Consider the following 24,569-nt stretch of genomic DNA (forward strand, 5'->3'; position numbering starts at 1 on the left):
GACTGCAACAGCGGTTGCGCTCTTTTACCCCAAGAGAATCATCTTTAATCATGGCATCTCTTATAAGTATCAATTTTGTTTTAGTTTATCACGTTTTTTAAGTATGTTTTTTTTTTTTTTCCAATACAGCTATATTAATCTAATGGCTGAATTTAAATGTTTTATTTCCTAAAAATGAACCTATTTTCAAATGAAAGCACCTGAATGTTAGGTTTGACTTCTAAACTACATTTTATTCAATTATTTACTTGGTTTGTGATTATTTAACAAACTTTGATAGACAACGCTAAATTAATTTAAGCAAATTTAAAAAGGGCATTTAGCAATTTCCTATACCTATGGATTTGCTGCCACCTAGTGGCCACAAACTGAAACTACTTGAGTTGCAAACATTTTCAATGCTCTCCAGACTTGTTTGAACGGTTTGGACACTCAATGAAATTGCTCTTAGGTGCCTTTTTTTTTTTAATCATATATTTTCTTTAAAATACAAACCTTACCATTCCTTTCAATCGTTACAAATAAAGAACCTACATTGTCTTGCTGGTCATCAGGTGTTTTCTATTTTAATGTAAAACCTATAATCAATGCATGTGAATTTAAATTTCCAGTTTTCGTATTCATTATTTTGGAGAATGAATATTGAACCAAAATTTGCCGTAAGAGTTTCCAAAGTAAACGTGTAAACAAGTCCTTCCTGCAAATTACCCCTGAATATGGGATTTGCAAAAAGCACTTAGAAACTTCCACTCCAGCAGATGAATGTAAAAGATTGCAAACCTAAACATCCAACTGTAAGGAAAAAGAACAAAATCATTAAGAGCGGAGGCAGCCTTAAAGTAGAGATGGGGATTTTTGGCACAACTTCACCTGCATGGGAATTGATCTGTGATCTGTCAAAAACACATTAAAAATGTATGGAGTAAAATGTTACAAAAAATGTTTTCCACTTGCAAATGTTTTCATCATCAAGTATCATTTTATTTGAGCCCCACTGCAAGGAAACACAAATCACATAAAAAGTGTCACAATAAAAATAATTGTGTAATAATTAGATACATATTTCAAAGAAATGTATCAAACTCAAATGATAACACAGAATTAAGTGATAGCACATATAGAGCAACAAGAGTAAGCAGCATGAATCACATTTATTCTATGAGATTGTCTGCAGATTATCCAGCACTGGTTAAATTGAACAGCTGTGTCACAAACCTCACAAAGAAGAACTGTTAGTATGGTTGTAAACTTACGCAGTAGCTGATATGATTTAAACTACATTAAGAAATGTACCTCGGATGTACAGTATGGTTATCAATAGTGTTGAAACTGAATGGTGATTACATTGACTGGTTAAGGAATCTTGAATGATCATGACCGATGTGGACGAGGCAGGATCTCTCAGTCCTCAGTGAACATCATCTTCACAAGGTCAGCTTTGAAGCATTCCTCCTCCACCAACTTCTGAGGCTGAAAACAGATGACAGGTTGTGCTTTATGTGGACATTCATCCATTATATATTCCAAGATTATGCTTTTTCATATGCAACATTTTATAAGGGACTGACTGACTATAGCTTGAAAACATGTCTCTTATTAAGTCACTTCTAATTATTTCTTCTTTTTTTATTTTTAGTAAGACCTATTCTCATGTAATCGGTTTCAAGAAAATCGTGACGCAAATAGAAGTTATTCTTACCGTTCCATATCGCAGCAGAGTGGGAACTCCACTCAGCTTCAGTGTCTTCTTGAAGTCATTACTAGGATCCTTCCAACTGAAGCATGAAACAAGAAAAAGGGAAGCTGATATATTTTACCCATACAGTTAACAAAGGAGCAGGCTTATAAAGAGTACTCATTTTAGAATTTAATGGTTAATTTATTGATATAAAAAGTATATAATACGCATCACTTTGTGCCCTGATTAAGTAAATACATTTTTACAGCACATGATGAACACTGTACAGAAGATCGTCTGTCTGAAACAGAAAGGAGTTTGTGATGTTTAGTTAAATCGTTGCCTCACTAAATCCTGTTTGCGTGCAGATAAACAATTATTGGTGTAAATACCGCAATGCAGAAATATTTAAGATAGAATTATAAGACTGCTCGGAAATAAAATCTTCCTTCTTAGTCTGCTCCATCAGGGCTGTGATTTGTACCAAACATTTTATATTCTTGCAGAAAATTCTGACTGTCTGAAAAATGGAAACTTAAGTGAGTTAGTACAAAAAAAAGTCTAAATTCAACAATCTTCAATATATGTTTTATATATATTCAATGTCATCCTTCAAAGAGATAAACGACTTGCAACTTCAGGACTATTAAAAAAAATAATCTTACCATTTCATACTTTTTTTTTTAAATCAAGTTAGCTCGAATGAAGATTACATTTTGGCTTACTTTGTCAAACTACAACTTTAAAGTAGCATTAGGCCTAAAGCACATTTAAAGGGTGCATTATATTTATTAGCTAAAATGTTTTCCCCTTTGAGGTTGTGATTTTAAAATACTTACGAGACAACTTTATATAATTTTACTTTCAGCTTTTACATATTGTGCTGTTGCTTTTTTTGTTTTTGTTTTTATGACATCATTTGTCAGCACAGGGACGCAAGCTGCTGCTGATGTGATAAAACACTTTCCACACCATTTTCAGAATTAAAAATATACTGACTAGGCTCTTTCTCCAACTTGGCAGTAGATAAAAACAGAGCCCTCAGGAAGATGAGACATCTCTCCTCTTACAATTGGCTCGGCTAAAGAAGGGTGAGAAGAAAACATTTTTTAACATCATTGACAGAGCACCACATATGAAATAATAGGACATATACAGAAGTTTCCTACATGATGTTACACATACACGACCACACATCAGTTGATTATTAAAGTAAACGCTTAAGAAGAACACAGTAAAATTGTAAAATCATGTGAATTTACCTTTTACACAGTCTGGACACCAGCTCGCACCTTGGGCGTCTTTATCACCAGAGAAATAAGCAAAAATATCCTTCCCTGCTCTTCCAGACACAGCCTTACAGAACTCCTCATATCCCCGCACAGTGACTTCTTCGTAATGGGCCATCGTTTGAACCGAGTGACGTCTATGCACTTAAATAAACTATTAAACTATGAGGGAGTAACAAGAGTTAACTGAAATACTGCTGACCTGCACACGGGACCTGGTAGAAATACGCTTAAAATAAGAGACAGTACTACTTCCGGTTTGTGCAAAGTCTCTTAAAGTGACCGCGTCCCAGAGATGTTTATTTAGACGTTTTAAAACTCAATTTTAAAGACAAAGACGTCAAATGTAATTGCCATTATTGCATTTGAACAGAAACACCGTGGATATATTTAAAAAAAAAAAAAAAAAATCTGAAAATATATATATCATGTCATAAAAAAAATGCGCTTGTGGTGATTTTTGACTTCACGCACGATCCGTACTGGGTAAAAGCACTTCCGTCAATTGGCGTTTTGTTGTTGTCATGGCGGCGTTTCAAACTGTTGCCGAAGTAGGATTCAATTTGAAAAAGATAACTATGAGCTATATTTCAATTCAGCTGGTACTTTGAGCCTCTCTCTCTCTCTCTGTACATACATTAATTTATAATATTTACTAAAAAAAAAAGTCATACGCATAGCTCTTGAAAAGTGGTCCCACAATGCCGAGGTAGAGACTGGGCTGGATCATAACCACAGTGGTTTTACTGGGATGTCGCAAACAAAGGTACGTCGATAATTTGTGAATAATGAATGTCTATATGTATGTCTTCTATAGATACATCTGCATACACTGTATATAACACAAGAGAGATAATAGAGGAGATATTACAAACATCACTCTGTGAAGATCAATGCAGTTCAACAGAATAATAAAACCATGAGAAAGGTCAGATATTTAAATGAACACAATATAATGACTTTATTGATCCCAAACTGGGAAAGTGTGGCGTTACAGCAGCAGGTTATCCAAACACACAATATGAGTTAAAAAAAACCCACAATGTTAGTAAATCTAAACACAATATAATATTAACTACAAAGTAAATAAGCACTAAAAGATATCAAAAATAAGAATGTGAATATATACAACCAGGATTTCACTAAGCATTACTAGTCTTAAATAGGAAGATTAAATATGGAAGATTGAATGTAAATGTGCAAAAACAGAGTCGTAAATGGTTGTAAATTAAATATGAAAGATTAAATGTAAATGTGCAAAAACAGAGTTGTAAATGGACAGTATTGACATAAGTTCAAGTGCATGAGTGTAGACATATTATAAGTAGAAACTATACAATATAACGGCGAGTAGACAGCCGAATGAAGTGAACCGACTATCTCTTTGTAGAATTACTTGAAGGTCTTTTGATTGATTTGGATCTAGATAATCAAACAAACAAGACGCATATGAATATAATACTTTATGAGAAAGTGATGTGAGCAGCAAGATTGTGCATCATACTTATAATGTCTGACTGATATCTTTAAAACCCACAGCTGTTGTTCAATGAAGCTATCCCTGCAAGTACTGGCCGACGAGCCACCCATGTGCGCCCACCAGCCCCCATCGTTATTGAAAGGCTGCTGCCGCCGCCGACAGAGGAGTCTGGGAAGATGGACAGCGCCAGAAGCTCCATCAGCTTCACCACCCTCTCTGAGGAGCGGCTGCACGCTGCAGTCCAGCTTGCAAAGCGTGATCTGAGGAGAAGGCGCCGTAAGTCACTCACAAAATCCCCTCCAAAACCCTCTCAGGAGCCCTCCCTTCTTTACACAAGTGACGTAGAGCTACTTCAGGTAACCATACTTGATAAATGGTATGATATTTAAGGAATGGTTGCTGCTTAGTACAGTCATTGACCAAAGGGAGTCGTTCTCTCTCTCTCTGTAGGAGCTTGCAGCCACTCCAACTAAAGCAAAATTGAAGGCCTCCAGTCCGAAACAGAAGGCAGGACGACCTGGAGCCAAACTGTCTGTGCACACTTTCCACAAACATCCAATTTCTCCCATACCTCACGCTGGCCAGTCACCCCCAACCAGAGACCCAGGGAAGTTGGAAAAAGGCAAAGAGGCTCCTTTAAGCCATGAGATCCACAAACTGCAAAATGAGCTGGAGGTGTATATCCAGAAAGTTGAAGAGCTAGCCAACAGAGGTGATCCAAAACAAAAAGGTGAAAAAAAGGGGGTTTGCTACATCAGGCTGATGTTTAACAAATGATCATATTGTAAAGTCATAGCATAGGCAGCTGTTTTTAACAAGCACACCTTTAGTTTTGTTTAACAAAACTCGAACAGTGATTGATATTGTTGACTAAAGGTATTTTTTTTTACAACAGGAGACAAAGTAGAGGAGCCTCTGGAGCCTGAAGAGCTTTACAAGCTGGAGATGCGCAGACAGAAGCAGGCAGCTCGATCAGGACGTATGATTTATGTTCTCCAACAGCAGGTTATCAAATCTCCATCCAATGTCATCGAAAATGAACCTTCACTGACTTTTGAATATGCCTTGTATCTAAACTGATCATCAATACTTTTGTTTTACAGGTAAAAGAGATTCAAGATGATATTGTAAAACTACGATGCCAGAACATATGGGACACTAAAAAGGTAGAACTTTATCACCGACACAGATTTGTTGATATGTAGAGCTGCAACAATTTCTTCCTCTGTGTACTATGATTTAAAAAAGAAATAGGTGAATTTTAATTTTTAGCCCGTTATCTCCCAACAAACAAATGTTCTACATGCACACCATGTATCTATACGCACCAATAAGTGGTCTGTGGACTCGCTTGTAATAGTATCTTGTTCCTAAGACCGTCATTAAACTATTAATGATAAGGCTGAAACTTATTACCATGATATTTAACTGACACAGTTTCTGTAGCATTTTTTGTTTTATTTTTTAAAAGGGTTTTATTTTGCTGAAAGACGTTTTCCTAAATTTGCACCAACTGTACTGGCAAGCAACATTAACAAGATATCTGTTTTAAAATGTCAGATGTTTCAATATCTGTTCTATTTTTCAGTCCACAGCAATCAGCAGACTGGCAGCTGCCCACCGTGGGGCACTCAGGACCTTGCAGGCTGTTATTCACCAGCTCTCAGATCTATCTCATGGAAAGTTGCCCTCTTACCACAGAGAGCTGGGGCAGCTGATTCGTCAGCTCTCTTTGTGCTCAGCAAAGGTTGAGGTGGAGCAGGGTTCAGCTGTGCCTGAGACGGCCCTCGACATCCTGCAGAAACTGGAGGTGAGGAATTAGTATGCACATAAAATGCTTTGTCATGGTTTTTGTTTTAAAGTGCAAAAATTCCACATCATACAGCTTGTGAAAAATGATTGCCTAAGTCATCATTTTGTGAATGTGATTTCACATCTGATCTAACATTTAAATGTCTTGCTACTCAATTCCTCGAAGGTTTTGGATTCTGCCCTCAATAAACAAGAGATGCTCGAAAAGAAGCAGGCCCAAACTTGTCCTCCACACAGGAAGTCTCCCCATCACAGCATGTCACCTATTAGGGCACCCAAGGGTCCAAGTACCTCATCTGTTCGAGGACCGTGCAAAGCCCCGAATCCCAAAAGGGGTCTCCATGGTGAGTGTTTGATTTTTTTTTGGAAAAGATAACAGCAAATTTAAAATCCTTTCCCTTTTTGTAATCCATCTGTGAATATGGAACTATGAACAAGCAGTATTTTAGGAGGAAGGCAAAGACCTACCAGCACCCAACGCCCCTTAAAGCCACACAGAGAAAAAACTGTATGTTCACCTCTTGAAGAAGGACAGCTGATTTACTCTCTTGTGTATCTGGAGGTTACCTAGGGCTGCTGTAATGATGTTGTATGGACCTCCTGCTGGGCCTAAATGGTTGCACCTGGCTGAAAATTGATAAGGAGCCATGAAGACAAGTCGAAGTGATAGAAAACTGGCTCTGAAGTGCAGAACTGTGGCCCTCAGCCCCCTGCTGCTTAGTCTTATGAGAGGTTGACTCCTGCTGGCTCCTATTGCGCAGAGAGGCATCCTGTGGTAGACGAGGCACAAACACCTACAGTGAGCTTTAGCTCTTGCTAGTTCTCCTCTTTTGTTGCAGTACTTAGATCCCTGTGTCACTTATTAAGAGGCCAGTGGGGATCCAGCTGGTTGTCAAGAGTGCTGGCAATGTTGTGTTGGAGCAGCTTCTGAACAGATTTATGTGTGTAAAAGTGATTGACAAGCATTTGGGTTCATGTAACAGTATCAATTATTCAATTGTATTTCAATAAAAATAAGAAACTAAGATCTAAACAAAATGACATGCTTACATGTTTTCCAGTAGGAAGGAGAAGGGCCTTGCAGAAGCCTAGAACAGCGTCTCATCAGCAGCTTATAAACAGGAGAGAGTTACTCAGGGCTGGCCTAGAGAGATTCGCACAACAGGGGGAACTGAGAGAGCAGCCAACACAAGCTCAGACAAACATGAACTGCAGAGAAGGAGGGGACCAACACTCTGATAGGAACAAGGCTGACATTATAAACAAGGTATGAAGGAATACTCAGATGAAGATGTTAAAACACTCTAGAAATGCTTCAGATGATCTTTGAAGCAATCTTTTTCAATGAATTTGTATTTAACAATTTGTCAGAATCTAACAAATCAAACAATGTGAGGATCATGTTAACAGTCCAAACATGAATTTGATCCCTTTTCTGTCACAGCGTAATCAGATAAAAGAAGCAGGTTTCCAGCTGCCCACAGTCTCCTCTCAGCTGCGAGTGAACCAGCTCCCTCAAAAAGAGCACTCTGTGCCCTGGATACCTACATCCCCTCACTCTCCTCCTCCACAGCGGTGAGCCTTTTATCGCTCTCTACAGCTGATGACACATTTGATTTTTTTTTTTTTAAAGCCTAACCTACTTTTGTACTAATGGTGTAGGGAACTTGAATCTCAAGGTAAAACTTTTCAGCCTGTATGAATCAGCTCATTTATGCTCTTTCAACAAATGTGTTCTGAACACAAAAAACTTGAAACACATACACGTGAATCAGTGCAAAATGTGCCAGGAGAGAAAAATCTGTGAAGTTGTTTATTTTTCAGCATGTGGGTGGATGTGAGTCATATTCATCAACATGCTTGACGGACACTGGCTTACATTCACAGTGATCCTAAGACAATCTATAATGAATATAGATTCAGTAACGTGGGACAGTAAAGCAGAAAAACAAACACATTCCAAGTTAACTGGATGATTAAAAGCAAAGACACGGGTTGAAATGTATCAGGTCTTTTTTTAGGCTCATTTGCGTAACTGAGAAATGTCAAAGAAATTGACAAAATTGCGATATTGCAAGTTCCTTGTCTTAATTGGCTTTCTCTGATTTCACTATAACTTCTACTCAGCACCTCTAACTTTCCTCATTACACTAAAGTCTTTGTTCAGTATTTTGCCTGTGTGTCATGCTCCTTTCCCCCTCCTTTCTGCTGTTATTTCAACAGATCCCCTCCAAGGAGAAGACCAGAGCCTCGCTGTCTCTTCTCTCCTGTGAAGCCGTCACTGAGCCCTCCGAAGCAGAAGGTGGCTGTTGGTTTTAGCTCGGAAACGGAAACACACGCTCAAAACGAAGCATTAAGGTGAATGTCTAACGTGCAACCTTTAGCCAGATTCTAAACACTTCTATCATAACATTAAAACTGTTGTGTCTTCTTATTTAATTGGTTTTGAAATCTGTCCTGCAAAGTTTAAATTAGATGAGCTATTGGGAAAAGTAACATAACTCTCTGTATTCAGTGAGGTATTTTTAATCTCTGTGTCAGGCCCCACTTGCTGAGAGCCTTCGGCAACAGTTTGATTCTAATTCAAAGTTAATTCTTTCCAATAAATTAATCCAGCGGCCCGCTTGATTGAGGCCATTTCTCTTTGAGTGATTCATAGCTTTGCCTGTTCACTGCCAATACGCACCTCATTGATTCAGTACTCCACACCACGTCTCAGTTTTATCAAATATTAATTACTACAGTTGTGCTTTGCAATTAATCAGAGACTAGCAGCCTGGGTGAAGAGATTATGGGTTATTTATGTGAACTGCTTAATTGAGGTTTTCATTTTGCTTCATCTGATGATTACTGTCTTTGTACAGGAAAGCCTGGTTAGATAAGATGACCATGCAGAGACTGAGAGAGCTCAACCAACTAAGCAAAGAGGAGGCCGACCGCATTCAGACATTAAGGTTTGGTAGAAATATCATTACAGTGTAAGCATACTTGAAGTATCTGAGGGGGGTACAAGGTTAAGATTACAAGGTCAAAGCTTACTTTTGAGGATAGTTTGAATTTCCCTCGGGATCTATAAAGTATCTCTCCATCTATCTATCTATCTATCTATCTAGTTCAAGCCTGTACAATTTCTACAAAATGCTATCCAAAATACACTCCTACTACTACTGCATAGACGTCATGATAATACAAGCTAATATGTCTCCTATATCTAGTGTAGTCAAGACCACACTAACAGAGACCAAGACATACCCAAGAGCAGGATGCTCCGAGACCGAGAGAAGACCAAGACATTTAGGGATCGAGACAGAGTCAAGATTAAGACCAAGGCAGGGCGATATCGAGACAAGAACAAGACCATAACTATCAATGAAAATCATCATCTTGTGTGCAGCGGGCACTCACTGAGTCTTTAAAACTGGGAAGGTTTAAGTTATTTGTTCTTTTAGAAAGGGGCATTTTCTTTCTAATCACAGTAATGATGCCTGTCAGTGGTGGTCTTTACTGTTCTTGTTTTAAAATCCAGAATCCGCCCAGTCTGAGACGGAGACGAGGCTGAGTAAAAATGCTTTCGATTCCGAGATGAGACCTTCAAAAAGTGGTCTCGAGACCGGTCTTGAAACAAAGACCAATTGTGTTGTACTACAACACTACCTTTAGCCAGTATAGAAATAAATAAAGGATTATATGGCCACCAGTGATGGAAAAAAAAGTATGGGTCAATCTGCCAACCCAAGGCAATATACCACACAGCGATCTTCCGTACTGCTCAAAGCACCGGGCCTCACAATTAAATAAACAGTTAAATTGTCAATTACAACATTGGTATAATTACCTCCGAGCAATAGAACAGAAAATAATGAAGGTTGTTATTGCGGCAATATTCCCGTCAGCAAGGGGGCATATGTTCCTTTATATCCATTTACATTTTTGGAAGTAGTGATTGGATAGTAAAGCTAGCAACATAACCCATAAAGCTGTGATTACATTACAGCAATATGCAGGTTTGCCCTTCATGCTTCTTCCTCAAACACAAAGCTACAGCTGATGGTAACATTTCTTGCCGTTTATATCAGAGGACAGGATGAGGCTGGATTTACACGGTGTAGTGTAAATTCTTGTGATGAGCAGTATTTGAATATTTAATACAGGACTTGGCTTTTTAAGGATGGAAAACATTTGTAGTAAAATGAAATCAGTCTGCATATGCAGTTGTGTTTTGGGGCCTGGAGAAGGTTGCTCTAAATGAGTTTCACCCATGCAAGGACTTTCTCAGTACACTGCTTTGATCGTGTTTTTGGGGACTCGCTCATTTTCGTATCTGGAAGCTAATCAGCCTCACAACTTCTTCTGTGACAGCTTGCAGTGTGGGTGTGTTTTGATGTACAGGTCAGAAGTTGTCTCACCATCTCAGTGGGCTGAGCGAGCCGAGCAGCAGGCCAGAGAGAGAATTCAGCCGCTTCTGGATAAAGCTCAGGTAGGGAGACTTTTTCTGGGATCTGACACTACCGGAACTTCTTTTCCCTTCCCTTGAAGTGAAACAAAGAGAAACGATCAATACTTTAAATCTGTGACATAGAGCATGTATTCATTTTCTGATTTAGCGCAGTAGAGTAAATTGTGTCTCTAAATATCTACCGGTACTTTTTTATTTTATTTTATTTTTTTAGGATAAAGAGGGAGTAAATCATGTTTGCTTTTGTCTGTTTTCCTCAGAGGATCAGTGAGTCCAGTAACCGAATCAGCCCCTCGCTGAGGAATAGGCTGTCTGATCAGGCTGCAGAGCGGGTAAGCTGGATACAGAGCGGAGGCTATTATTCAAAAATAACTCAACTAAATGGAACAATTTCATCATCTTTTCTGTGTTGTTGTTTTTTTTTTTAATGTGGTTCCTTTTTTCCAAAGGCAGCAGAGAGTGCGGAGCAGCTGAGCCAGGCCCTGCTGGAGGATCTGTTGGAGGACACTGCGCGGGCAGCGTGGGCAGCTCAGACAGACAGACAGTTGGAGGACGCGGCCCTGTGTAGGCTGCAGGCCCCCACCCTGGAGAGCATGCTACTTCGGATGGAGGAGATACAGGTGAGAGCAGCAGACAGGTCTGCCAATGAAAGGTCAGTCTGGAACCTGAAAGGTCACTAGTCATTGGTTTGTTATTTTACTCAGACTGCTTTGAAAGCTTTGATCCTGTGATGTTTACTGATGCAGTCTTGATCATGATGATCTGTCATGGCATGTGGACAACATGTTTATGAAATATGTGTTTGTGTGTGTGCGTGTGTGTTTGTGAACAGAGAGATCAAGAGGAAGTTAGGAGACGGTTTGCTACCATCAGCTATTCAGACCCTCTTTACTGGGATGGACCAGGAGCGCCAGGTAACACAAACACACTCCTGTTCATCCAACACTGCAATACAGAGATGACTTCCCAGATGTCTCCTGTAGGTGGAGACAGCGCTGCAACAGACAAGAATAGGCTGTATAGTTACCAGTCTTAATCATCTCTTGTCTATCTGTTTGGTCCCTGCCTCACCCCATCTCTCTTGACACACTCTTTTCTCTCTCTGTTTTTTCCCAGGACCCCTGTGTCATGCTCCGGGCTCGAGGCCAGCCTCTCCTCAGCCTATTAGGCTCACAAGGCCAGTGCTGATTCAGAGCTCTGCAGCTGATATTGTCCTAGAGAGACCAGTGGAGACTGGGTGAGTTAACTGTCTAATTTGCCTTCTCCTTTGTTGACACTTAAATCATTTCTGTTACTCATCGTTTCCTGCTGGATGTCCCTCCTTGATGTTTTATGCAGTAGGACATTTTGGAGTGTTCCCAGACTATAACTTGGGTTGCAGTATGAGGTTTTGAGCTACATAATTTATTCCCAAATTTTTGATTACTTTTGTATTTCTAGGTCAGATTTTGCACATGTTTTTTTTTTTTTTTTTACAGGAGAATAAATGTACCACAGTTAAAGACTCCCTGTAGTATATAAGAACAACATTAGCATTAACCCCAGTAAGTCAGTCGTTGTTTTAATTAGGCCCCTAGACTCGTAAAAAGTGCAGTGCTTAATGTTTATTCAAAGATGCAGTGTTTCTTTCCACATCACGTGTCGCTTGCCCCATAAACACTTTCCCACTGGGAGGCCTTACTCATCCCACAAAAGCCACTTGGTGGCTACCGTACCCAGGGCTGAGTCTATTCCTGACTCTGGCAGCGACTCCTCCGAGAGCTCCTATGCTGCCCAGGGCTTTGGCTGCAGCTGCTCTGTGCTTCAATTAACGAGGAACTTAGAAAGGGGAGGAAAGAGAGCGGAAGGACTAGAAATTGTTGACACAGTCAAGCCAGCAGGATGCTGCTTCTGATAAATTCATGCTGCACCATTAGCAAATTAAAGTCTGTCAGACTCGGAGTGCCTCAGGTTCAGTTCCCTCAATGGAAACTTTGCCCCGAGATCGACTCTGACTCATCTAATACTCTCCTTCCATCAAGTAATAGCTCTATTTCTTTTGGCAGCACAGGCGCAGAGTTAGTGTCTAGATTTTTCAGAGGAGGTGTTATGTTTTTCTAAGACTTATTTCTTACTTCAAAGGTATCCAGCCTTGCAGCTCTCTAAAGAGAAGTCATTTTGAGAACTGCCAGCTCAGTTGTTGTGAAACTCCCTGAATCACTTTGGCATTAAGCAGAGACAGAGCTGCCTGTAGCACTTTATCCTCAATCTTCATTACAGTGCCTTTTTTAAAAGTACTGGCACCCTGCTGGAGCCCTTTTTCTGTTCTCGTTTTGTACACACTGGATCACAGGAGATACTGTTACGATTTTCTGACACCAGTTCAAAAAAAGTTTGATTGCAAATTAACCTTAATGAAATGCAAACGTAGAAGACATGGTATAAAATGATAATAAATGAATAACTAGTGAGCATATCGAGCCCTGAACAAGTCTTAAGAATTTAATTCTCGAGTTACAAATAAAGAAAGGAAACAAGTTTATACAAGTTTGAGGGTGGTGTGTTATCATATTGCATTAACAAAAACAGGTTTATTGAGATTAAATCAGAAAGACATTGATGGATGAATCAGCTCAGTTTTTCAGCACAAGCCGGCTTTTCACAGGAAGTGATTGATATGCACTCTCTCGAAAGTAAATTTTTTGGTGGATGTTTTTAATGGGAACATTTAAGACATCTTAGTAACAGTTGGAGTAATGACTGTCAGTTTCTGTCGGAACATTGATCTGCATACTAATCGTACATATGAATCATCGATGGAGAGCGTGTAGCTTTTGCTGTCAGCTGACTCACACATCATCATGGCGTCAGAGAATCTCTTCTCCATTAGTCCCCACAAATTGCCAGCTCAACTTTGTTTATATTGATGAGCGTTGTGTCTATGAAATGTTCCTGCATCATATTTTTTCTGGCTCCAAGACTGCTTGGCATGCAGTAATTGAACCTCGTTATCATTTTGAAAAATAATTACCATCGATTTGAATACATCGTCCACATTACTCGCCCCGTTTCCACACACTCAATGGGGACCAAACCAATTAATTCCCACGGCTTGGACGATTAAGTGCTTTTGTTTGGATAAATAGTCTTGATTTTCATATTTAATTCAAATTCCCACAGCCAAATTCAAAAACCTAAGGGGCGCAGTGAGATTTCTGTGCTGGCACAAATCTATATTTATGTATCAAAAGAGGAAACAATAAAGCTTCTGCCAATAAAATGAACACTTGTGACAGAGAGTGTGATGTTCTACCAACAGAATGACTTTTTACAAATATGCTATATTTCTTCATGGTTTTTGTGTGTGTACAACAAAGTGCATGCAGAAAGTGCTGTACACAGACAACAGCTTGTTCCCCCCCCACAGCATTTAGTCCCTTTAGAAGTAATAAAGTTAGACTTTGGGAGTCATTGGGTGAGAGATAGAAAGAGGAATTGTGTTGATTAGGCACATTGTTAAGTAGAGCTGTCTTTTGGGGCCAAGAAGTTGCTTTGCAAGCTGGCTTGAGCGGTAGGAGAAGGAGATGAGTGGGCTGCCTGTGCTGCCGGCTAAAACGACCCAGGTGACACATTTTATAACAAACAACAGAGGAGAGGAAGTGAGGTAAAGCAGGGTTACACAGAACAACAGCCTGTATCTGCAGAGAAAAAAATTACAGAAAACAAAAAAAACAAAAAAAATTAAGGCCCGACCCATGTGAGATTTTTGGGGCCGATACTGATATCGATATTAGAGAGAAAAAATCTGATAATGGCCGATATCTTTCTTAGATCTATCTTTGATCTGGAGACACTGAACGATATAGATACAGATATACACATTTATTGTGTTGATCCTTAAAATGCAGTTATCAAAAAGATATATATTGAAGACAAGATGGTCACTCAAAAGGAAAGTAACTGCTCATTACTTGTAATCCATATAGCGCCCTCTGCTGGTGAAAGAGAACTGCTAGTGCAATACAATCAAACTCAAATGAAATACTATTCGACTGGTGAATAAATCTAGTAATATCGGCGCATATCGGAGATAAAATTAGCCGATACCGATAGTCAGTTGATATGATGATATCTGCCGAGATTATCGGCTGGCAGATTTATCAGTCGGGCTCTAAAAAATATAGTACACAAGAACTACATTATACCAGCCAGGTTATTTGAGTTTGATTGTGTTGGTGTGTTGAAGTCTAACATTCTGTTTTCAGGGATCTGTGTTCTGCAAAATATTCCTAACCCTAATGTCAAAGACTTATAATTTTCCTGATAATGACAAATATCAACTCCCATTTTACTCCCACTTTGATCCCACTTGTGATTCAATACGGCAGCCATTGTACTGTACTGTGCCTATGCTGTAAGTCCAGACAATCAATACTCTGGTGTAGTGATCAGCACACAGCAGAGAATGGAGAACTATTGATTCCATTAATAACATTCGGCTCTCCTTTCACTCGCTAGATCTGATTTAATGAGCATTTCCCTGTAGAGCCTTTACAAAGCAGTTGGAGTGAAGATGTTTGGACTGTGTTAAAGCCTCTCCCTGTGCTCACTCCTCTAGCATTCAGCGTGACAGAATAGAGAGAGGTTTTCATTTGTGTGGTTTGTAACAGCAGAACATGTGAAGAGCTCATCATCATGTGTGTTGTCTCTGTTTTGATTGATTGATTTTGTTGGCCCAGAGAGACTCAGAAGTCTGTGCCATTAGAAGGAAAACAGTGTCATGCGCACAGTCATGTGCGACACCTACACAGAAGAAACTCACAAAGGAAGAAGACAGTGACAGCTTACGTATTATTAGACATTTCTAACTCTGCTAATCTCCAGAGCTTTCTTTGATTGTATTGTTTGCACTAACTAGGGCACTGGCAGTTTGTTCCTGGTTATAGCAATCCTGATTTTTTTCATTCAGGTGTTGTAAGAAAGGCACAGAGCAGAGGAAGAGGGTGTTACATTTTCATAACTGTAATATGTTCAGGCAGTTCTCAGAGTCTCTGCTGTTATGGTACCTCAGGATCTAACTGAAGAGGTAAAGTATTTGTTAGAAGGTGGTTGTTGACATAACGCCAATATCTTAACACTTCCATTATCTATTTCCAAAACAGCATCCGTTATTCTTCACCCTGCCTGCCTTTGTGCTCGCCTGAGTGCTATCAGGCGGCCGCTGAGACAATGAGGTGAGAGATTTGATCTTTGGAAACATCAGCGGAGCGGCAGATAAGATTTATGTATCCATGGTGAGGAGCTCAGACACGGACCCTGACTGCGTGCCCGCTTGGCTAATTCCGGCCCTGCAGTTCCATCAGCAGGTCAAACACATCAATGAAAAGATGAAAGGCCCACTCAGCAATATTCTCAACCTTTCATGTATTGTTTTCTTATCTGCTCTTTCACTCCACCTGCCCCCTTTTTATTTAATGGAAGCAGCATTTCAAACAAGCCAAGAGCTGTGTTGGGATATCAAAGAATCCAGCATTACTTAAATGAGATGCATCAATCTATGAGTTTACTCCAACTGGTCCATGCTCCCTCTGTTTCTTCCACCATTGATCTCACTCGGGTCTTTGTGAATCTGTGCCTGAATCACACCGGACAATCTCTGCGCTTCTTTCCTCCCTTTCCAGCACAGCTTTAACAGCGACTGTGTCCCTTTTGATTTACTGTATGGCCTAGTCCTTTGCCAAGTTCTCTTCTTTCCTGGTGACACATAGCCAGAGCGTTTAGAGCAAAAGAAGAAGACCACTGACTGTGATCTTCAAAGTCACTTGATGTTTATTCTGCCAGTGCTGTTCATCGGTTTGAGTCTGCGTATGTATTGTGAAGGCCAAGTTGCACAGTGGGTGGGCGAATATGACGGGAAGAGGATTTTTTTTTTTTTTGCGATTCAGTCGTCTCATTTGTGCTTCCCTGTCAATCGCAGCCCACGCGGAAAACACAGAATTCATGACAGCCATCATATACAGTTGCTTCTTATCCTTTTGTCCTCTAATTGAGCTCTTAAAGGCAAAATAGAGAAATTAATTCTCCATTGACAATTAGTGGGAACAACTTGGATACTTGTATTTTTCCACAGAATTATCTTGCCCTTGGAGAATAATTTTGAGACAATGTCTGGATGGTGTTTGTTGATAGGGCTGCTTGTTTGTTTTTGAATAAGGCACAGAAAGCATGGGTGCTGTTCTGACTTTATGGTGAAGGGAATTTTCAGGATGCTGTATTTGTTGCTTTCAACCTTGTTTGTCCTCAGATGCTCATCATCAGACAGCAAATCGACCCATTTTGGGACTGGAAGCAGAGCTAACTGTGCTGGCACTTTGATATTGATGGCCACCCCACAGCTTGCAGCCGCCACAGTCAAAACAGAAACCAGTTCAGCTGAGGCCGGCGAGCACAATAGAGAGGCACTTTGCTTCTGTAGCCGCTGCAACACTAAATATAGCACCAAGAGTGCCGTCGCAGGAGCCAGGCTGATTTGTCCGAGCAGAGAGGATTATAAAGTCAGACCACAGCAATGCCCAGCTGAGCCCCGGCTCACTACGACACCTCTCCTAAATTCATCATCCTCGGCCGCATATCAAGAGCAACGAGGGTTTCTGGTCAATCACAGGGCTGCACTCCATGCCGGCTCCCGCACGTCAATAAACTCTTCTCCACAGCCGCAGCACTCAGAGGCCCTTTACCCTCTTCATACAGTGTGAGGCGTCAAGGTAATAAAAAGGTGTCGTAGAACATAAGCCTCCTCTTGTGTTTCTTCACAAACAGCATTCTCTCTGAGAGCAGCCTGGCGGAGGAGGCGTCCCAAGATGAGCAGCGGCCCACACACAGCAACGTGTTCCTCCCAGGCCCAGCGGAGCGGAGCCGAGGGACTTTTATCTCTGTGCCAGGCGGCATGCTGGGAAACATCCGGAGATACAGGGAAGACTATGAGGCCTACCTGCGTGTAGTGGCACACGAGAATGTCGGCAGCTTCAACCCCTGGGCCATCGCAGACAGGTAACAAGTAAGGTTAATTAAGGTCTGCGTCACAGAATCTGTCGTAAGACATAAAAAAAGAGATAAAAAAGACGATGCATTTCTGGTGTTTGCCTTTCTTCTTCCCACCCACTCATACATTTACATACCTAACAGAATCCTTAAGTTGCTGCAATGCAGAAGACTCCCTCTCAAACTCTAAATATACTACATCTGTTTGATACATACGTTTCAGACTCCTTTCTCTGCAAAGAGACGTGTTGGAGTGTGAACAGCTCAATAAGGTTCAGTTCAATTCAGAAAACAATGACAAATTCTGTCCAAAGCATGGCATCCCAAGTACACCAAAATGTTCAAGAGATGGGTCTGCACTTTAGTTTGGAGGACAATTACAATATTGTGTGAGGAGAAGCCAGCCAATTATCTCAGCGGGTTGTGCAGGCAGAGAGGGAACATACATACAGGCAGGTACTCCCCCTGCTTTTCTGACACGGTGCGGAAACCTTCCTGTGTGATGAGATGCTAATGAGCAGCCGAGTGATGCAGAGGAGTCACACCATCATGGATGATCTCACTCTGCCAAGAGACTGATTACAAAGTAGCAAAACTTCATGAAAACACTGAAGACATGCTTGCATCAAGCTGTGTTAGGCTCCCTTTGAAGTTCTTTAATTTGTGTATGCTCTCTGTGGTGGACAGATGAATATGGAAATGCAAGGCAAAACAGCGAACAGTAATTATTCAGTGGTTGGAGGAACTTATGCTTCATATTCACACATTAATACCAAGCTTTTGCTGCACAATTACTCGCGCATGCTAGGATTGATAATTTGGTTTTTACGGTGAGATATCATTGTATTTGGAGCATTAATCACACAGAATATGAAGTGTCATTCAGTAGCGTTAGCGTGGCTTTTAGCACATTAGTGTTATTAAAATTCCCCAACGGTTGTTCCCAATCCGTTCCCTAATGGTTGCTTCTTCACCCTGGTTCAGAGTGTTCCAGTATTCACACAATAAAAGAACAGGCCGTTCAACAACACAACATTACTCATTGTTTAGTTGCACCGAATGACTCAAGGTATTGGGGGGGGGGCTTAACAAGGGTGGTCCAAAAGAGAACGCCACGCTCACTCTTCCCCTATGTCCCTGCCTGTGTGTGTGTATGTATGTGTGTGTGTGTGTTGACCTAGATAATGATCAAAACACGGAAATTTAGCTCTGTGCCGCTCCCAGCCCACCAGTCTTTTTGAGTTATTTTCATTCATTTTACGCCTTTGAAGGCGAAGCGCATATTTCAGTTTTTCATGTCAAGCTCTGAAAGTCAGACATGCTGCTGAGGATAAAATCTGCTTTAATCACAGCTTCTGCAGTTTTTGAAAATAATGTCACATGGATTTATATTTTTTTTGATTCCTTAGCCAGTGCTGTGTCATTTTTTTAAACATTGTCAGCCACTCATTTTAAAAGGTCAAGTCCCACTTCTAAGACACTGTCTTGATTCTTTCAGTTTTTGTGAACCAGTAATTTGTTTATTCATGCTCACTTTGTCTCATTGTGTGGTTTGTCACGTGCTGGACTTTAATTCCGCAGCTCTGTTTTAAACTTGATTCTTTCTGTTTTGTCGTGTTCTGCAGCCTGGCAGATGAGCTGCTGTCGGAGGCTCTGGCTGACGTGGCTGCAGAGTTTCAGGACGTCGTGGAGGACTACGCAGAGGCCGTCTTCACCTCAGAGTTTCTCCAGCCAGTCCAGTCACCTCCTGCTACTGCTGCGGCTCTGATTAACCAATAGGAAGCTACAGCACGGTGGCTGAGATAGAGGTTTTTTTATGAACTATATCCAAAACATATTTATTTGTTGAAAATCTGAATTTTTTGACTTTCAGCAAAAAAAGGATTTGAGGATTTGAATATCAAGTAGAAAAAATTCAAATAAGGGCTATGATTATTTGCAGATATTTCATTTGGTGGGGAGCCTTTTTATTCTTTTTGACATTAAGAAATTGGTCATAGATCATTGCTTTCATATCATATGGATATGACTTTATTTAATTAGGTTTACAGATACTTTGTAATGAAGATGCACCAGACAAAGATAGTTGAATTTCTCAGGGAGCGTGAGTCACGTTACCCTTTGTGGTCCATCTGTAGCTGTGATTGAATTCCACAGGGGAAAGTTAGTTTAGTTTCGATAAGCTTCGAGAGACCATTACGACATCACAGAGGATTATAAGATTACCGCCCTCCTGTTGCACTTGGTTTAAATCTCCCCGAGGATTACTTGCACTTTCTATTTTCACGTTGGAAATACATTAATTGCATACGGTCGCAAATGAATTGCATAGGCAGTCGAGAGCATCATGTGTTAAATCTATTGTGACTAACAGGTTATCCTCGTTTGCTTTCATGTCTAATAAAGGGGTCTAAACACAGTAAAAAGGCTTGTTATCCCTCACTGTTTGATGTATGAAAGGTTGATAGGTGTGAACATGTTGTAGATTGGTATATATAGTGTTGCTTCTGACCAACTGAATCCTAAATAATAATAGTGTAAAAAGTCAACTCTAAATGCAAAATTAACATGACAGACTTGGCAGGCCAAAAAAGTGCCAAGTCCCTTGAGAGTAACATGAAAGCTGTGAGGACAGAGCCGAGAGGACACATCCAGATGTTGCATTGGCCTGTGGGGACCAGCCTTTGACAGTAGACATACACAGTGACTGAATAAATTAGCTCACACTGAATCAGCTCCCCCTATTTTTTTTTCTCACAGGCTGGGTTTCTGTGTGGGTGTCAGCACACATCCAGCCTTTTACAGGCGCAAGCTCCGAGCAAATTTCTTCCTTTCTATGAAGGACAGATAGAAATCAGTCAGCATAAGGCAAGTGGGTTAGTGTTGTCATCTTTACACACACACACACACACACACACACACACACACACACACACACACACACACACACACACACACACACACACACACACACACACACGTAAAAGAACTGAGGCTGTTCTGACATTTGTGGGTGATAGACATGAAGCTCTTAATTTCAGGGGTTGATTTCTAATTATTATGGATTGTTATGGTTCAGAAATTTCAACTATGTCTGCCAAATGTGTCATTTGAAAGACAAAGCCTTCTTTATTTTATTTTCTGCCTTCTCAGCAGGCACCACTCAAGAGTTTGAATGTGAAACTGTGTTGTCAGCAAACCACAGAGCTGGGAAATCAGTCCTCTGTTTTTACATTTCTTTATGCAAATCCGACTGTAGTAATGCCAAAATATGCATTTTTATGATCACTATGCCTAGATGTCATCTAATCATGAACATGCACAACCAGATGTTTCTGTACACAGATCCAGAACAGTTTTGCACATCATAATTAATTCTTATGGTCCAGGAGGGTCGACCTTGCCACCAGCCAGCGCTGACTCATTATCAGAGCTAATTTCAGAACTAGAGAGGAAGTAGACTGCAATATATTCATGCTGCACTAAAGAGGCCACTTAAAGTTCAGGTAAGTAAAGGCTGCGTTGATGCATTTGAGTAGCTCTTGAAACATTTTCAGCTGATGCAAAGTACTAAACCTGATGGATGGTGACATGTTTTGACTTCTTTCTCAGGTTGCTCTTACTGAGCTTCTAGAGGATTTCTGCTGAGACACCTGTCATGGAAATACTAGCATTTTACACGGAGCATATCCCTGTGCAGGTCCCTTCTAGTCCAATGATTTTGATGCTTTGTTAGCTGTTCTCATAAAACACTTTGGAATTTCTTGACTGGTTGCATCAGTAATCCAACCATAGCTGTGCATTGCTGGGTTGATTTATGGTCTGAGTTTTCTGCAAGTTGTAACGTTATTGTGTTGGGGGGAAAAAAAAGATGCATTATGATGGATTATGAGACTGAAAGATCAAATCTATCAACCTCAAAGCAAATTTGATTCTGAAGCAAGGGGGATACCACAGAGTAATGTGGAAAATTCAGTGTTTTTCAACTTTAAAAAAAAAAAAGAGAAGTGTATCTGATCTCTGGCCCGGAACGTTACACCCAAATCAGGAAACGTGTCATCTGACCAAGATAAAAGTTATGTAACATACTTCCCTCCCTCTATTTAAAATTTAATTCGTTGGCTTCATGTTAAAGGACACATTTGTATATTAAACTTTAAAGATATTTGAGATGTTAATATGGAACATGCAAAAGGCTCACATGTCATAAGTGAACATATGCGAAGTGCAGCTCAAGGCAACAGATTCCCCCGAGGCCAGCATGCATTTTACATTTCCTCATTATTAAAAAATCTTCCCAGCATATCATTGTCACTTCTGAACGTGATGAAGGAAAAAGCTGAAGGTCTCATTGGGGTTTTATTACAGAAATAAGTCCAGATTCTCCTTAATGTCGCAAAGAAACTAGCAGAGTCCACCTCTCTACCTGTCCTTGATTATGGTGATGTATTGTACATGATGCCTCTGCTTAGAGTCTTATAAAGCTGGACAGTTGATCATGTTGCAGAGATTTTCTCCCGAAAATGTGGATTCCTTACTCATAATGGTACTTTGTCTAAAGTCAACTGGACTGCTTTTAGTGCACACCAGCTCGGTCATTGGTATATCTTCTTTTATAAAGCTGTTCTTGGAAAGATTCCCGATTACCTTTCCTCTTTTAATTCTGAAGGATGGAATCCACAACATTCCATTGACACTGAATTCCTTACTACCCCAATTCCAATTCCCAATGCTGCAATTGACTCATCGAAGTTGCTGATTTTTCCAGTTCCACCAACAAAGGCGCTGAATTGTTTTCTCAGGGAACAGCAACAAATCTGCACCTCAGGTATTGGAATCCTAGTTTGCTGACTGCCACATATTGTAGTGTGATTTTTGTGACTCCTTTATGGCTCCCAGGACAGCGTACATTGCTGAAAGGGGTCTTGCCTTCATCTTCCAAGAGTGTTATGTCATTCTAGCAATGTGCTCTATACTCTATGTCAGAGTCTATACCTACCATTTTTGAGCTGCACTTTATTTAACTTTTTTCTTTTCATTGCTTTTTGTTGTTTATGTGTCTTCTCTGATGTGGAAGTGTTTTACAATTTGAGGTACAGTATGTCCTTGCATTGAGAGAATCACCTTACAAAAGACATTCATTAAATTCAATTAGCCTTTTATTCCGCTTGGGTCCAGTCAGTGCAGCCATTTGCTGTAATCAGGGCAATCTGTCTCGCTGGCTCCCTGGCCTTAAGGCCTTTTCACTATTAGTTTTTCTTAGCTGGACAAGGCGCTCTAAAAGTGTTTGGTCATTTAATTTCAAGATAAATCCAAATTGCATGCATGTATTCCAGCTTGAGTTTGGTAATGTGGCATGCCAAAATCATGGATTCCAAAGCGATGGTTCGGCCAAAGGCATTTTCCTCTGCCAGTAATATCCATTTGTGTGGACACGGTGGCAAAACGAAGCCTCGGCCAATAAGACAATCCTCCTGGGTCGCTGTGACCTCACATGTGGTCAAAATGTCCACTTCACACCCTGTTGTGTGTATCGTGTACAAGAAGTGCTCAAGGGGCAACCCATTTTGCAGCAATTTAGGTCAAGCATTGCTGTAGAGAGGGTTAAGTTAAGCTTAAAAAAAGGAACTGGAGAACCCGCTGGGTAAAGCATCTGGAAGATTAGAGCAGATCGCATGACTGGATTTAGTGGATTTAGAGCCGAGGGACCATGATCATATGGCTTGTGTTTGTCTGATATCCCTAGAAAGAAAGTCAGTGATCTTTATTTTAAAGAGGGTTTATTTTGAGATGCAGATTGTCAGAGCCCAGAAGATTTTCTGTTCTACTCTGATGACTGCCCCTTCGCGGCCTAGGTGACATGCTGCTCCAGTGATGGAGGGTTAACAGGCATGGGAGCTTCCACCCCATTGATTTATTGTCTGCTCTTTATCTTTCTACCTCATCTTCTCTATTTCCTCTTTAATATTGCATTCATGGAACAACCAGGCTTTGCGTTGAGAAAATGTACAACATTGGACATTCCAATGATTTTTGTGTGCTTGAAATGTAAAATTACGTTTAACTCAAATGATATTGTTGTGCAGGCTCCCATGATCGTTCTTCATCATCAATCTCATAAAATATGCTGAATTTAAAATCACAATGACGTCTTGCCCTTTTTCATCCAAAATATTAGGGTTATTTTTTGATATAGTCACTTCTCAATATAATCATTATTTATGTGTTTCGGCTTCAGAGAAACCCTCACTGCATTAACACTTGTTGCAGCTTCCCAGATCTGATCGTGGACATCATGTTTGCAGGTCTTGTGTCAGAAAACAGTGGTTCATTTTTTCAACAAATGCCGCATTAATACAGCAAAATGTTGCAGCAAAAAGTAAGTTGTTCGATGAAAAGATCTGCTATCGAGCAGATGTGGATGGTTGAATACATATCTTCATATCTTTTTAGGAGACTCTGTTGACTGTAACTAGGCTATGTCCTTTCCCTCTCATCCTCCATCTTCTCCATATAGTCTTTAATAGGTTACAGACAACAGCCACACCCTGTAGAGAAGAAAAAGACACAAGAAAGGCCACTTGCATAGCCTTACTTAGACCTTGTGTTTTAATATTCTGTGCAATTCCTGTCATTTTTGGGAATATCCCGCTGTGGTATACAATGAATTTAAACTTATTAACCTATGCTAATTAAGATATTACAAAATCTGCCGCATGACTGTCAATATAAGCTTTTCTTAGATACTCGAAGTGACTGAATTAGCTTTTTGTCGTATTCTGAATACTCCTTTGAAAGCATTATGCAGTCAGAAACAGGTGATCGGAAAGAGCA

The 24,569-nt window shown here is 40.3% G+C and overlaps 2 protein-coding genes across 4 annotated transcripts; one reads left to right on the forward strand and one right to left on the reverse strand.

Annotated features, from left to right (window-relative positions):
- Positions 1–957: 957 nt before the first annotated feature.
- On the reverse strand, positions 958–3,208 carry txndc17 (thioredoxin domain containing 17). The gene is made up of 4 exons (XM_020654789.3): positions 2,941–3,208; positions 2,678–2,759; positions 1,700–1,775; positions 958–1,470 (listed from the first exon to the last, which is right to left on the reverse strand). The coding sequence occupies exons 1-4, from the start codon at positions 3,083–3,085 to the stop codon at positions 1,402–1,404; spliced, it is 372 nt and encodes a 123-aa protein (XP_020510445.2). The 5' UTR covers positions 3,086–3,208; the 3' UTR covers positions 958–1,401.
- A 252-nt stretch (positions 3,209–3,460) lies between these two features.
- Positions 3,461–20,133, forward strand: kiaa0753 (KIAA0753 ortholog). Of its 3 annotated transcripts, none has more exons than XM_065960787.1 (18): positions 3,461–3,733; positions 4,507–4,803; positions 4,898–5,177; positions 5,343–5,452; positions 5,551–5,613; positions 6,036–6,257; positions 6,426–6,603; positions 7,321–7,526; positions 7,704–7,834; positions 8,483–8,617; positions 9,124–9,213; positions 10,649–10,736; positions 10,976–11,047; positions 11,165–11,335; positions 11,548–11,629; positions 11,832–11,952; positions 17,514–17,751; positions 19,361–19,494. In XM_065960787.1, exons 1-17 carry the CDS (start codon positions 3,719–3,721, stop codon positions 17,746–17,748), a joined length of 2,496 nt encoding a protein of 831 aa, XP_065816859.1. In that variant the 5' UTR covers positions 3,461–3,718; the 3' UTR covers positions 17,749–17,751; positions 19,361–19,494. The 3 variants fall into 3 exon arrangements, with proteins under 3 accessions (XP_065816859.1, XP_020509680.2, XP_020509690.2); XM_020654024.3 differs by having other exon boundaries at positions 3,463–3,733; positions 17,514–17,744; positions 19,361–20,133; XM_020654034.3 differs by having other exon boundaries at positions 3,463–3,733; positions 7,324–7,526; positions 17,514–17,744; positions 19,361–20,133.
- Positions 20,134–24,569: the final 4,436 nt, after the last annotated feature.

Source organism: Labrus bergylta, chromosome 11 (assembly GCF_963930695.1).
Source record: "Labrus bergylta chromosome 11, fLabBer1.1, whole genome shotgun sequence".
NCBI lineage: Eukaryota > Metazoa > Chordata > Actinopteri > Labriformes > Labridae > Labrus > Labrus bergylta.